Genomic DNA, 13,055 nt, shown 5'->3' with positions numbered 1-13,055 from the left:
TTTACTAATAAAGATGAATGAAATGAGACCCAAAAAAAAAAACATAATAATTAAAACTTAATCTTAATACGAGTGTGCAATGAGAATGATAATTGATAGGTAATCTTAAGTTTACGTTAAGTTAGTCGTTTAATACTAAATATTATATGAAACAAATTATATTATTATATATATATTATATATGAATGAAGAAAAAAAAAACAATACTTTTTGAAACAGCCTTAATTATTGTGATATAAAAGAAAATTTTTATGTACAATTTAGATGGTAAACAATACGACCTAACAATGAAATATATAAAAATATAAATATATATGTATTTGAAAAAAAAAGGAAAAAAGCTCATCTTTACTCAGAAACAAATTGTACGTTATTTTTGTTTTCTCTTTTTTTTCATTATTGTTTACGAATAATAATGTTGAGCTTGATTTGGTAACAACATTTCTTTCGTTCTTTTCTCTCTACATATTTTTCTTTTGATTTCCTTTGTAGTGTGAAATTTTAATTGTAATAATAAAGTAAATATTAATTATATTCGTTTAATTCATTCATCAAACCCCTTGAAATATTTTATTAGAATTTATAAATTCATCAAAAAAAAACTTAATAATAATTATTAAAAAGCAACCTAAAATAAACGTAAGTATTATATAATTTGATTATATTTTTGTAAAAATATATTATAAGTAATATAGGAAAAAGAAATCCCATTTGTTTTACTAATACTAATCATGATAAATTATAAAAGCTAAGAATTGATTATTTTTTAGAATATTTTTAACTATTTTGATATAATCTTTTGAGAAGACTAGAAGACTAGACTCAAAAAAATGGTTTTGAACATGTCCATGACGAGAGTATTAAAAAATTATTGAATGCAGAAGATGATGGTTTTTCATTGAAAGATTTTGAAAATCTTGTTAGCAACGAATACAAAACAAATGAAAACGGAAGTTCTTCCCGAAATATATAAACAATTGAATATTTAAAAAGATGATAAAATGATATTTAGAACAGATCCTGATTTAGAAAGAAGTATTATTGTTCAGTGTTAAATGTAAAAACTGCTGAAACGTCTAGAAATATAAAAAGAATATATCAAAGAAATGTCAAAACAAAATTGAATACGAATTGTAATATGTGGTAATAAACAATTAAGTATAATAACATGTTTCACAGTTGCACGAAATTATCGATTCGCATCAATCATCCATCAAATAATTCTTCGCGTGCGATTCCCATCGAAACTACTCTCTTTTTTTTTCTAATGAGCGCACGATATCAAAAACGTTTGGACTTACTCTGACGTCCAATTAGTTACCCGACATTTCTGATGAACATGCATACTTCGAATACTCTCAAAATGCCATTTAAACTCTACATTCACATTAATCGTTGCAGTTAACCAAAGTCGTAAATAAACACAGGTCTAAATAATGAAACCAATTAATTAACGACAGATTAATTATAATTAATTCCCTTTGTCAATTATTTTACATTCAGCTAGTACAATTCGTTTTTAGTTTGCATTTAATTCTCTTCGAGCATTAATTTTTTCATTACTTTATATTTGAACGTGAATTACAGCCAAATGGATGAAACTATAGCAATAATAGAATGCACATTACATTCCCTAAATTTACAACTTGCATATTTTTGATCCATTCTACCTATTATAGTTTCTAAGAAAATCACTGCTTTTTGAACCGTAGATTACTTCATATTTTCACGCAAATTACAGCCAAATGAATGTAAATCACAACAATAATCGAATACACGTTGCATTTCCCAAATATCCAAATTAAATTTGCATCTTTTGGATTAATTCTATCCATTATTGTTTCTAAGAAAATCACTAAAATTTGAAGACACTATATTAATTTTTCATTACTTCATTTTACGAAATAAATTGAATTGCGAAATGCATATTTCGAGCGAGACATGAAACGGAAATTAAGGAAGATCGAAGATTACTCCAAGGAGAAATAACAGTTACCATCAGTTGCTCGTTTCTGTAGATTAGAAATAGTTATAATGTAATATTTAAAACCAATACAAATTATACAATTTTTATTTTAAATTATTACTAATATTATACATTTTCTGATTTTGCAATTCGAACACTAACTACACACGTAACTTAACATTTGTAAGAGTCAAATATTAAGTACGCATTCGAATTTCCTTAAGGTTATATTTGTTGAATAGGCAACTTTATTATCTCTAAAATGCGCATTCTTAAAATGAAAAAAATAGTACCTGGCGCTTCCACCAAAAACGCGCCATTATTTTTTACGACTTGTTAGATGTAATGAATACGAAATAATAATTTTAAGTGCTCTTTCATATTATAAAAAAATGTGTTATTGTTTAAAATGTCATGTTAGAATATTTTCAATTACATTTTGAACGTTTGTTGGCATGTGGGGTGACGTCAAAAGAGAATATTATTTTATGCAACACTACGAAGATTGTAAGTAATCAACTTAACACGACTAATCGTCTTACTGATTAAATGTTAACGCAGGCGAAACATGTCAATTGTCAGCGCATTTTAAGAAACGCAAGTTCTGCTGCTTCACTTGGACCAGGTTAAATAAAAACTTTATACCGTATGTAAGGTACGGAAGGACGCCGATGACTTTGACTTGTCCGAACTGCCTGACGCCGACGCAGACGAGAATCACTTGGGTGGTGAGCAGAAGGACGCAAAAGGCTTCGTACGCATTATCGATAATATTGTGCTGCTTCTTGCCGTACTGCTCGAAAAAATGGAAGATCGCCAAGCACAATTGCAAACACTGCGAGGCGTTTATTGGATTAGGAAGATGATTATTCTTTTTTATTAATTAATATTTCAAAGAATTGTCAAAATGACGTGGATTTCTTGTGATTGTATCATATTTATTGACTTGTGATCGATACGTAAGTGCAAATTTATATTATTGTGTTTTATTTGATTTACAATTAGAAATTTAAGTAAATATAATAATATGAATAAACTTTATTTTGTGAATAACTGCCATTGCTATATACATATTTCATTATAAAATTCTGATCTGAATTACAGAATTTTAAGGATTTAAAATACTTAAGGCTCTTTGCTATCAATCTATTTCTGATCTTAATTATTAAATCTTGATAATGTAGTAATTTCTTTGTACATCTATCTTATATATTCATTGCACCTTTCTAAAGTTACATAATTAAACTTACTTTTGAAGATTTTTTTATTTTAAATTGTTTCGAGTGTTTTCTGATCAGGTATGTAAGTGCCAAAGAATGACGTGCGCTTGTGTTCAACATAATTAGGTTGGGAGGATGAAGTAGATGGGGACATATGGAGAATGCACGATCTGCGGTGACAAAATTAACTATGCACCTGATAACGTAGCAAATTTAGGATTGCATTTGATCGACAAACATCCGGACATTGAGTTGGCGCACTTCTCTTTGCTCTGCGAATCACCACCAAAAGCAGGCTGCCAATGCGGATGCGGATGTGCTTGCAACCCCTCAGGTTGCGGAGCGGGACGGGGCAGGAAGCAGCCCTCGATCAAAACCACAGGTTAATGTTGCAATATGATAATAACTGCACTTACTAATGATACATTTGATTTCATCATAAGTTGAGAGTTGGAAACGCGCGCAGAATCCGCTGAGATGCGTGAAATGCGGAAAAACGGCGATACCCTTAATCCGGAGGCAAAGACATAAAGTTGGTCTGAAGCGAATTCTTTGAATATTGTTTGCTAATGTTCTGTTTGAATCAGTTGGCGCGTTCGCAGTTCGGCGCCTTTATACTGCTGGGCTGTTGGCCGATCTGTTTCCTGCCGTTCATCTTGGGAGGTAGCGATCTGATGTACTTGTATTGCAAGGAATGCGGAAATTACTTGGGAATGTACGATAGGAGGGTGGCGCAGAAGGACGATCCGCTGTGCCGCCAAAACGGACACCCATGCTCCTGCAATTGACATTAAATTTCGCAGTGACGTTTTTGTAGTATCAAATTATTAGTTCAATTTTTCCGAAGGTTGTAAATATGTGAATAAATCAAACTCGTAATCGCTTTGCTAGTCTCGGTATGGCAGAGGGATCGGAATCCGCCGAGGGTTCGAGGATTTCTTTGAGGTTTAAGGAGGAGATGCACAATTTGCGCGACGATGCGGCCGGTACTTCGGAAGGTATTAATCCCGAGATTACGTTGGTATTAAAGAGGCCGGATTTCCGGAAGATCAGCGGGGAATCCGTGCGGAAACTCGAATCGTCGACAATAATTGTTATACCGCTGCAACACACATTACAGCAGGATAGAGATGATCCTCCGAGCGAAGTTGAACTATGCGAATTTGAAATTACTCCACCACCCTACAGTCCGTTAGTTCTGTACAGTGCACCTCCCGTGCAAGGGGCTCCTCCAACGTATTCGGCGATCTTGAGGATTGGACCTGCGGATACCTGCAGCAGGAGATTAGGTAGGCGACCCGAGATCAGGATGCAGCCTTCGCCGCCATTCATCGCTCCGATTCCGCCACCGTCGTACGCGGAAGCGCAAGGACTATGCTTAAACCAAAGTAGGCCTTTATTTCCTGCCGTCATAGGTAAACTAATCTTCGTCGATTAACTTAAATAATCAGTAACATTTCCCTAAATAGATTACGAGGATTCGGCCTGGGGACCCGAGCCTGTAACCGTTTTCTGTCCCACCTGCAACAATTTTGTCATCACTAATGTCAGAACGCGACGATCCAACGTCACGCATTTCTCAGCTCTCGCCCTCTGCATATGCGGATGCTGGCCCTGCTGTCTTCTTCCCTACTGCATGAAGAGCTGTAAAACTACCTATCACGAATGTCCGTTGTGTGTAACAGTAATTGGCATATACAATCCGTGGTAATTAAATTTATTTTAAAGCTCACAACATTAATGCCAAAAAAGGAAATAATTAAATTATTTCAATACAAATTTGTAATTTGCGAATTAATTTTAATACATTTTTTTTCACGTTAAACAAAATGCATTAATAATAATTAGTAACTAATACAAAATAATTTCTATTTCAAATTTTTGTAAATTTCAATAATAAGATATATTTTCTTGCTATCATTCTAATACTATGGGTTTATAGAACTGATTTAGTTATTCAAACTAAATAAATGAATATAACTTAATGTGTTATTTCAAAAATTTTAATTAAACAGCCTTTTTTAATATTATGAGTTAATTTATTTATTTTATTTCAGGATGCGAAGAATGCAGCCTATATGAAATTAGAGGTTTCTTTGTGATGAAATGCTTTTACAATGAAAGTTTTTAGATTGGTGAAGTTATGACTATTCAGATTAGTCATAAGCCCAATAGCTTTGGACACCATCCAGCAAGTAAAGTCATGGTTTAAAAGATGATTGTCAATTATTTGTAAGTTTAATAATAAAAGAAGTCTTAAAATTTGATTTAATTTAACCTATCCAAAAATGTTGAGTTTTTATGATATATGAGCAGTTAAAGTATGTTTTTTGAATGGACCATAACCTAAAAGAAAGTAAGCATAAGTGGTCATCACAAATACAATATTTTATAATAAATGTATGTTTTTAGGAGAAGCTGTAATATAGGTGTCTTTCAAATAGTTTTAAAAATGGATTTGAAAGATATTGTGCAGTGTCCATTGAAGATGAAGAACAGTATAGGTTCAAATGTTGAAATAGAGACAGTGGACAAGAGAATGCACACAGGAGTATTACATTGCATTGATCCAATGAGTTCAGCTATAGTGCTGATCAATGAGAATGAGACAGAAAATGAGATCTCCATAATTAATTTTAACTCTGTGCAAAAATACAAGACTATTTCTCCAGGCTACTTTATTGAACAATGTGTACCAATAGATGCAGTAACATTAATAGATGAAGATACATTAAGGCTGAAAAGAGAGAAACTAAGAGACTGGTTCAAACTAAACTTAATTGACATAGAAGAAGATGGAAAGGTTCTGAAATACAAAGATTATTTAATTGTAGAACCACCATATGATACTGAGCACTGTTATTGCACTAACACCATCATACTCGAGAGAATCTACGATTTGATAAATAAGATGCCATCATAGTTTTACTTTTTTATTTTCTTAATTGGTTGGAAGAATTCACAATTTTGTTGCCTGTTCAGATGTCGTTCCATGTGTTTCTTCAAGTTTGCTTTCTGTGTGAAGGTGGCTGTGCAATCTTCACACTGGTATTTCACCCCCTGATGGATGAGCATGTGTTTATGTAAATTTGATTGCTGCGCAAAGCTGTTGTTGCATATGATGCAGCCGTATGGTTTTTCTCCTAAAGTTTAGTTAACAATTAATTGATCTATGTATGGGCACAATAAATATATATTTTCTTACCTGTGTGGATTCTTATGTGTTTATCCAAATTAGCTCTTTGAGTGAATGCCTTTTGACAGTAAGTGCACGAGTATGGTTTTATGCCATCATGGATGAGTTTGTGCTTCTTCAGATTGGCGTTCTGTGAGAACTTCTTGTTGCAGACATCACATTGGAAGCGTTTCTCGCCTGCCATGGAAACGAAATTTTTAGTTTATTGTTGCTTGATTTGGGTTTGTTTACCTGTGTGGATGTGTATGTGCTTCCATAGGTTGCTCTTCTTGTTGAAGCGTTTCTCGCAGATCTCACACTCGTACGGTCTGCTGGTGTCTAGCGGTGGAGGCAGTTTGCTGGATGTACCCGCTTCCGTTTTTATACCAGTCGTGTAGTGGCTGAAAGGGAATCTTTTTTTTTATCGTTATTACAAACATGTCACTTTGGTAACGCCGCATAAGGGTACCTATCATATGGTTGGAAGCCGAAACGACGGCTCGCCTCCAGATCAATCTCCCTGCGTTCCTCCTCGATCTTCAGGGCTACGGCCAGATTAGGGTTCAGTATGAACGGGTTGTGGACGATCGGATCGTCCTGCTATGGGAAGAACACAATGTTTTATGGTAAATTAGCATCGGGACGTGAACTGCAATCGTGTTACCTCTATCGGTCCAATATAAACGTCGTCAAAGTACATCGCAGCAACTCTGCGTGCGGATATAGGTTAAGCGAACCGAATGCAAATTACGTAATTGTTATCGACACTATTGTAATACCATAACAATCGGCTGCGTTTAATCAATAAATATTACGCAATTTTGAATTCAAATTTCGCGTTTGTTCATCTTCTTCTTATTCTTTCCTCTCGCTTATTCTTATTCTTCTACCATATTTCTGGGTTACCAACTAACATATGGACGGGTGAGTTGGTAGATTATTTTTACCTACGGCGATCGCAGATGGCGCTCTTCACGCACGCACCAATCAAATGTCGATAATGCAGCGCACAAAACTACAAAAAAATATAGCTGTAGATTAGCGAAAATTACTCATTCGTTACATAAATACTGATATTTCCTTACAAACAATTGTAACATTAACTTGTAATGCTAAACCAAATAAATATTATATTGTTACCACTTTATTTGCATTGTTTCTTTTAACAGTAGCTGATTAAGAACTTAACGAAAAAGTAGTTTTGTCACATTTTAGTCTTTTTTCTCAGAAACTATAATAGATAGAATGGATTCAAAAGTTGTGTATGGAAGTTGGAAATTTAAGAAATGTAGCGAGTATTCAAACATTGCTGTGGCTGTAATTTTCTTTAAAAAATGAAATTATTAAAAATTAACGCTCGAATAAGTAGTTTTGTCACATTTTAGTCTTTTTCTCAGAAACTATTATAGATAGAATAGTTCCAAAAGATGTATATGAAAATTGGATTTTTGGGGAATGTAGCGAATTAACACTCAAAAAAGTAGTCACGTCATATTTTAATAATTTTCTCAGAAACTATAATACATAGAATGGATCCAAAAGATATGAAAGTTGTATATTTGGGAAATGTAGTGAGTATTCAAACATTGCTGTGGCTATAACTTGCTTTCAAAAATAAAATTATTAAAAATTAACGCACGAACGCAAATTAACACTGACAATAAAGGATACTGAATAAAGAAATATGATCTCATCATGTTATTAGATCATATTTTCGTTGTTTATCTGTGCTAAATAAATATTTTCTTTTATTTTATGAAATCTAATATGATTATTCCATTCCTTATAGATGTATCAATTACTTGTAGTTGGAAATATTGTAAATTTCTAAATATTTATTATTTTTATATTTTGCTGCATATTATTTCAATTGATGATTAAAGCAGCTCTTAACTAACGACCTTCATTTATGAATACACAAGGTTTAAGTTATCAAGCAATAAAGCTTTAGTATCAATCGATATTTATTATTTACCAAACAATACCTTTTCTCGCTGCGCGTAATTTAATACGGATCGATAAGCGTATGTTTGTATCACGTGAAGAGTTGCGACACTTCTGGTAAATCCAAACAAAACCTTTTAATAAATTCATGATAGTTATAATATATAAATAAAAAAAACTCATATTAATTGAAAGTAATGTAATTTTATTATATTATTTAAAAACATATCTTTAGACTTTTGCGGATATATAAACGTATACGAAGCAAAGTTTACATGTGTGGTTGCGATTTTAACTTTCGTATTTGCCTAAATACGCCTGGCAGTTCGGACAGTAGTGATTTCGGTTTTGGCATGAGTCCATGCAGTACGGTACGCAAACGCACGGAATACACCTGAAACAATCAATGTTGCATAATGATTTAAGTGCATTCTTGCGCATCAATTTCATCATTACTTACATAAAAAGGCACAAGAGCAAAGCCATAAGATGAGTTTTTGTTGTGGCCTGCGTCTTCATTGAAGTTAACACTTCTGCGTGACAGGATGGACACACGCATCTTTGAGGATCAGGTCCAAAATTTGACATTACATGTACTTGTGGTATAGGTGCAGGTGCATCTGGAAATTTAAAAAAAGTAATAGATGAATAGATGTCTCAGAGAAGGAAGCATTCAGTATCAATAGACTTCTTTAAAGATTACATTTACATACATTGGTATCAGACATCCGGGGAAGATTATGAAATACGCAAAGAAGTTATTGATTCGCGCACATATAATATTTGTATGTACTTTTTCGCAAATTATATTAACAATAATTTATATTTTTAAACAGTCGTAATGCAATGCAAACTCATGTTTCTTCATTTTTTATCACACATTCACTGTTAACTTTAAACATTCTAAAGTCCAAAGAAAAACATGATTTAGAGTTGATTTTTTTTTCAAGATGTTTTGTTGTGTCAATTCAATTTCAATTTTAAAATGCTTTATTCAGTGTAAAAATGCAGATACAATGGTATTTGTTATGAAGGGGTGGCGTACATGTGAGCTTAAGCTCATTTAGCCAGTTTTGTTGTGTCCAGCCATTATTATTATAATTGTTATTATTAATATAGCATATTAACGAACTTGAGACATCAGCATAAAGGAATCTCTACCGTGATTCCAGTTCGATACACTTTAATATAAACAAAGGGGACCAAGCGTAAACATCCCCATCGATACTCCTATACCTTTATACCGAATTCAAGTCTTTATTATAAACACATAATAAGAATTAACTTTGTAAATAGAATAAGTACTTAGAAATAATCTCAGTAAAATCTTCAAAGACGAATAGAGTCTCAGCAGAACCTTTGAGGACATAGTCTCATAAAAACCTAAGACAAGCATAATCTCAGCAGAAGACCAAGTAACGAATAAACTTATGTAAAACCAATTGAATTATTTAATTTCTACAACTGAGACTCCACAACAACGACAACACCAGACAATATTCCACTGTGTCCAGAATTCCATCCCTGGGACACGACAGTTTCTTAGAGCATTTGAAGATATATAAGATATAAAGTGCTTCAAAATGAAACGAACACAAAGCAATTTGCCAAATTTACCAAGTTCAATCAATTTTGATAAATTTTATATTAGCATATCTTACAGACTTTTGGGGAATCCCCTCGTTCGTTTGTCATATGAACAGTAACGTTTAAGAAAGAGCACATAAATACCTCGCATAGCACGGCTACGATCATTATAGTCCGGTTTTAATATTTCAAAAGAAATTAAATTTTAATTGAACAAATTCTAAAACATTAATAAACAAAATTATTATTTTTACACATAAATTAATGATTATTTTCTTCTATACAGACAAGTCTCGTTTTGTGCTATTTATTTGTATGCCTCAATTTATTCAGATTCAAACAGTGCTGCATATTGCACTATATGCAACGATAAAATTATTGATATTATTCTACTGCTTACTTTTTGTTCATTTTTAATGGCTAAATATCATTTATCTAGTCTGGAAGACCGCTATCAACTACTTTATCATGTAATGTAACGAATTATATCCTAATAAAAATAATCAATAAGCAAATGATGCATACAGATATTTTATTTAATATAAATTATATTTATTTATGAATATTCTGTACACGTCAACTGCTCAACTTATATTGTAATATTTGTTCAACTAATTGCACTAAAATCTATGCAAATTGCAAGTTTTTATTTTTTATTGATCTAATCTGCAGTGCAACCTCGCTTAACGAGCAAAATGAATTGTAAGAAAAATGACTCGCTTAACGAGCGACGTTTCGCATAACGAGTGACGATANNGTCTGCTACATCATGTTTAAAACTAGTGTACAAATATTATGTGTAATTTTGAATATGTTTCACTATACGAGTATTTCACGTTGCGAGTAAAAATGCGGAAATTTTAGAACGGATTAAACTCGTTCCACTGTATATATTTTGTTGAATATACAATTTATCAAATGCGTATATGAAATCCATGTTACAAAACAAATATGTATATGCTCTAAACCCGTTTAATGTAAATAATATGGTTAAGTGTAATTGCAAACAAAGACGTTAAAAGCATGACCATGAATCACATATCAATTGTATGTAATCATTGTATAGAAAAATGAATATATTCCAAAAAAAAATCCTCGAATAGTGATAATACAAACATTTGCATTGTGAATCATAAAGTATTTTTTTGTCAGCAAAATGTTTTTTTAATAATAATTAGTGTAAAATTCAAGGTAAAAAGTCGACGTTTATGTGTAAGTTTACTTCGTTAATATTTATTATTATTAATACAGTATTGAACAATAGTTGATAAAATTAAAAAATAATAATGAAGAAAGGTGAGTTTGGATGAAACATTGTGTGAAAAGGCTAGTTTCAATTACATTTTGTTTGTTACTTCATGTGTTATACGTTGATTTTTGGATGATGGCAAATAGTTGAAAGAAAAACAAAAGTAATATTTCGCTAGCAAAACGAAGAGTATTAATAAAATATTGTCATCATTATTATCGGGCAGAAATAATATAATTGTTGGCACGAATTGAGAAGACAATAAAAAATGGTAAAAAAATAAATTTAAAAAAAGTTATTATAAAATAACTTACTCGGTTGATAATAAGGCGGAGGTGGTGCTTGTTTACTCATCCTTATTCCCTGTATTTAAATCAGTAAATATGAGCGAAGTCCGTTGGCTTAATATACTTTAGACTGAACTAGCGCGTTGTTAACACTTGAATGAGTCGATGTTCATGATGTGGACGTGCTGCGAATCGCGCAATCATCAATTACATTTTGTATATATTTTGTATTTATTTAAAATACATAACGTCAATAGACAAAGACCCCCCCTACTCAGATATCAAAATGGAACCTCACTACTATAACACAATATAAAAAAACTTCTTTTTTTGCCGTTTATTTAAAACAATTTATTCTTCATTGGCGATCAATTTCATAAAGTACCTGTTTATGTCAAAATCTTCAATGTTAACTTATCAGGATTGTTAATTGAATCTTTTCAGTCAAAATATTTCACAAAACTTGGCATGAATTCAATTATATTCTGCGAAGTATAAATACAGAACATCGGTGCCATATGGTATGCTCCGCATATCACATTACATTTTTAAGTAATCTTTATTAGTTCGAGCGCAACAGTGGATTCCTTTACATATTTCTTCAATTGCGCTCATTTATAATGCAATACAAACATCACTGGCGCAGGCCCGTATTAAGGTTGCCGTGGGCCCTAGACACCAGAACTCCCAGCCTATCTTAACAACTTAACTTAAGAACCAAATATGTTTTCTTCAATTCTAAATCCAATACGTTATTCGTGGGTCCCAAAAAATTCTAGTAGTCTCGAAAACATCTCGTGGGCCCCAGACACGCTGTACACGCAGTGATATAACAATTGTGCGACGCAACATTAAATGTATTTAATTTGTAAGACAAATATTTACAGACTTAAATCGTGTGAAATAATGACCTTTAAAATGATTATGCACGAGATAGTTGCACATAATTACATAAAAATGTACGGAAAATAATACTGTTTATATGTTTGATATTTTGTGTATGACAAGAACAAGATTACTTGATTGTTATTAATTAAATGTAATTGTTTTTCGTATTTTTTTAATCTAAGAAGATATAAATTTATTATTATACATTTTCATTATCTTCAAGAACAAGAATTCCTTAAGATCCATCCATCTTATAGCGCCAATTGTTGATTTTCTTTCAGTCATTTCATCTCATCAAATGAAGGTTTTCTATAGCAAATTGTATCTAAACACTTGCCTCATTTAAATTGATGTCTGTTAATTATTTTTTTAAATTAACATTTTCAATTATTGTAAATGATGGAAGTTCTTAAGTATACAGTAAGAAAACATTTTAAGAAATTGTATTAAATTTTAAAAATTATTTAGATTCATTAATTTCACTTGTTCACGTTAAGCTTTGAAAAGAAACAAGTGTAAATCCTATTGTTAACAGTACGTTGGATCCTTGGATTTAATCAGTGACATTGAACGTTGAAGGCAACAAAAAATTCTATGCTAAAATATATTTTTGACCTTGCTGATGAATCGCGTGAGTGCAATTATGATATGGTTATTAGCAGATGAAATAAAAATTGCAGAATAATTTAATAATAAAATTAATGTAATATTTTTTTAGTCAAAATTTCACTAATTTGAT

The 13,055-nt window shown here is 31.9% G+C and overlaps 5 protein-coding genes across 8 annotated transcripts; 3 read left to right on the top strand and 2 right to left on the bottom strand.

The window, feature by feature from the left end:
* The first annotated feature begins 2,735 nt into the window (after window positions 1-2,735).
* Window positions 2,736-4,083, top strand: LOC108562391. 3 transcript variants are annotated; one of them, XM_017920704.1, is made up of 4 exons: window positions 2,736-2,925; window positions 3,265-3,568; window positions 3,630-3,718; window positions 3,774-4,083. In XM_017920704.1, exons 2-4 carry the CDS (start codon window positions 3,331-3,333, stop codon window positions 3,972-3,974), a joined length of 528 nt encoding a protein of 175 aa, XP_017776193.1. In that variant the 5' UTR covers window positions 2,736-2,925; window positions 3,265-3,330; the 3' UTR covers window positions 3,975-4,083. The 3 variants fall into 3 exon arrangements, with proteins under 3 accessions (XP_017776193.1, XP_017776195.1, XP_017776194.1); XM_017920706.1 differs by having other exon boundaries at window positions 2,844-2,925; window positions 3,313-3,568; window positions 3,774-3,993; XM_017920705.1 differs by having other exon boundaries at window positions 2,878-2,925; window positions 3,251-3,568.
* On the top strand, window positions 3,996-5,399 carry LOC108562390 (lipopolysaccharide-induced tumor necrosis factor-alpha factor homolog). 2 transcript variants are annotated; one of them, XM_017920703.1, is made up of 3 exons: window positions 3,996-4,574; window positions 4,656-4,893; window positions 5,244-5,324. In XM_017920703.1, exons 1-3 carry the CDS (start codon window positions 4,085-4,087, stop codon window positions 5,266-5,268), a joined length of 753 nt encoding a protein of 250 aa, XP_017776192.1. In that variant the 5' UTR covers window positions 3,996-4,084; the 3' UTR covers window positions 5,269-5,324. The 2 variants fall into 2 exon arrangements, with proteins under 2 accessions (XP_017776192.1, XP_017776191.1); XM_017920702.1 differs by having other exon boundaries at window positions 4,001-4,601; window positions 5,244-5,399.
* A 61-nt stretch (window positions 5,400-5,460) lies between these two features.
* On the top strand, window positions 5,461-6,280 carry LOC108562393. Its single transcript, XM_017920707.1, has 2 exons — window positions 5,461-5,542; window positions 5,599-6,280. Exon 2 carries the CDS (start codon window positions 5,639-5,641, stop codon window positions 6,107-6,109), a length of 471 nt encoding a protein of 156 aa, XP_017776196.1. The 5' UTR covers window positions 5,461-5,542; window positions 5,599-5,638; the 3' UTR covers window positions 6,110-6,280.
* Window positions 6,112-7,292, bottom strand: LOC108562380 (zinc finger protein 70-like). Its single transcript, XM_017920688.1, has 5 exons — window positions 7,026-7,292; window positions 6,831-6,961; window positions 6,614-6,762; window positions 6,392-6,559; window positions 6,112-6,329 (listed from the first exon to the last, which is right to left on the bottom strand). Exons 1-5 carry the CDS (start codon window positions 7,059-7,061, stop codon window positions 6,112-6,114), a joined length of 702 nt encoding a protein of 233 aa, XP_017776177.1. The 5' UTR covers window positions 7,062-7,292.
* A 1,197-nt stretch (window positions 7,293-8,489) lies between these two features.
* On the bottom strand, window positions 8,490-11,641 carry LOC108562395 (lipopolysaccharide-induced tumor necrosis factor-alpha factor homolog). Its single transcript, XM_017920710.1, has 3 exons — window positions 11,456-11,641; window positions 8,766-8,925; window positions 8,490-8,699 (listed from the first exon to the last, which is right to left on the bottom strand). Exons 1-3 carry the CDS (start codon window positions 11,493-11,495, stop codon window positions 8,597-8,599), a joined length of 303 nt encoding a protein of 100 aa, XP_017776199.1. The 5' UTR covers window positions 11,496-11,641; the 3' UTR covers window positions 8,490-8,596.
* Window positions 11,642-13,055: the final 1,414 nt, after the last annotated feature.

This window comes from Nicrophorus vespilloides, unplaced genomic scaffold (assembly GCF_001412225.1).
Source record: "Nicrophorus vespilloides isolate i.1.1-1 unplaced genomic scaffold, Nicve_v1.0, whole genome shotgun sequence".
NCBI lineage: Eukaryota > Metazoa > Arthropoda > Insecta > Coleoptera > Silphidae > Nicrophorus > Nicrophorus vespilloides.
The sequence above is the reverse complement of the archived record's forward strand: the minus strand, read 5'-3'. Positions and strand labels throughout refer to the sequence as shown.

Bases quoted from the DNA above. Each gene is read 5' to 3' on its own strand.
- LOC108562391 (XM_017920704.1), top strand. From the start codon at position 3,331: ATGGGGACATATGGAGAATGCACGATCTGCGGTGACAAAATTAACTAT. The intron at 3,569-3,629 runs GTTAATGTTGCA...TTTCATCATAAG, and splicing joins GCCCTCGATCAAAACCACAG to TTGAGAGTTGGAAACGCGCG. The intron at 3,719-3,773 runs GTTGGTCTGAAG...TGTTTGAATCAG, and splicing joins TCCGGAGGCAAAGACATAAA to TTGGCGCGTTCGCAGTTCGG.
- LOC108562390 (XM_017920702.1), top strand. From the start codon at position 4,085: ATGGCAGAGGGATCGGAATCCGCCGAGGGTTCGAGGATTTCTTTGAGG. The intron at 4,602-4,655 runs GTAAACTAATCT...TTCCCTAAATAG, and splicing joins TTTATTTCCTGCCGTCATAG to ATTACGAGGATTCGGCCTGG. The intron at 4,894-5,243 runs GTAATTAAATTT...ATTTTATTTCAG, and splicing joins ATTGGCATATACAATCCGTG to GATGCGAAGAATGCAGCCTA.
- LOC108562393 (XM_017920707.1), top strand. From the start codon at position 5,639: ATGGATTTGAAAGATATTGTGCAGTGTCCATTGAAGATGAAGAACAGT.
- LOC108562380 (XM_017920688.1), bottom strand. From the start codon at position 7,061: ATGTACTTTGACGACGTTTATATTGGACCGATAGAG. The intron at 6,763-6,830 runs GTACCCTTATGC...ATTCCCTTTCAG, and splicing joins GGCTTCCAACCATATGATAG to CCACTACACGACTGGTATAA. The intron at 6,330-6,391 runs GTAAGAAAATAT...ACTAAACTTTAG, and splicing joins ACACATAAGAATCCACACAG to GAGAAAAACCATACGGCTGC.
- LOC108562395 (XM_017920710.1), bottom strand. From the start codon at position 11,495: ATGAGTAAACAAGCACCACCTCCGCCTTATTATCAACCGA. The intron at 8,926-11,455 runs GTAAGTTATTTT...TTAAATTTCCAG, and splicing joins TCCGCCTTATTATCAACCGA to ATGCACCTGCACCTATACCA. The intron at 8,700-8,765 runs GTAAGTAATGAT...TGATTGTTTCAG, and splicing joins TTGCTCTTGTGCCTTTTTAT to GTGTATTCCGTGCGTTTGCG.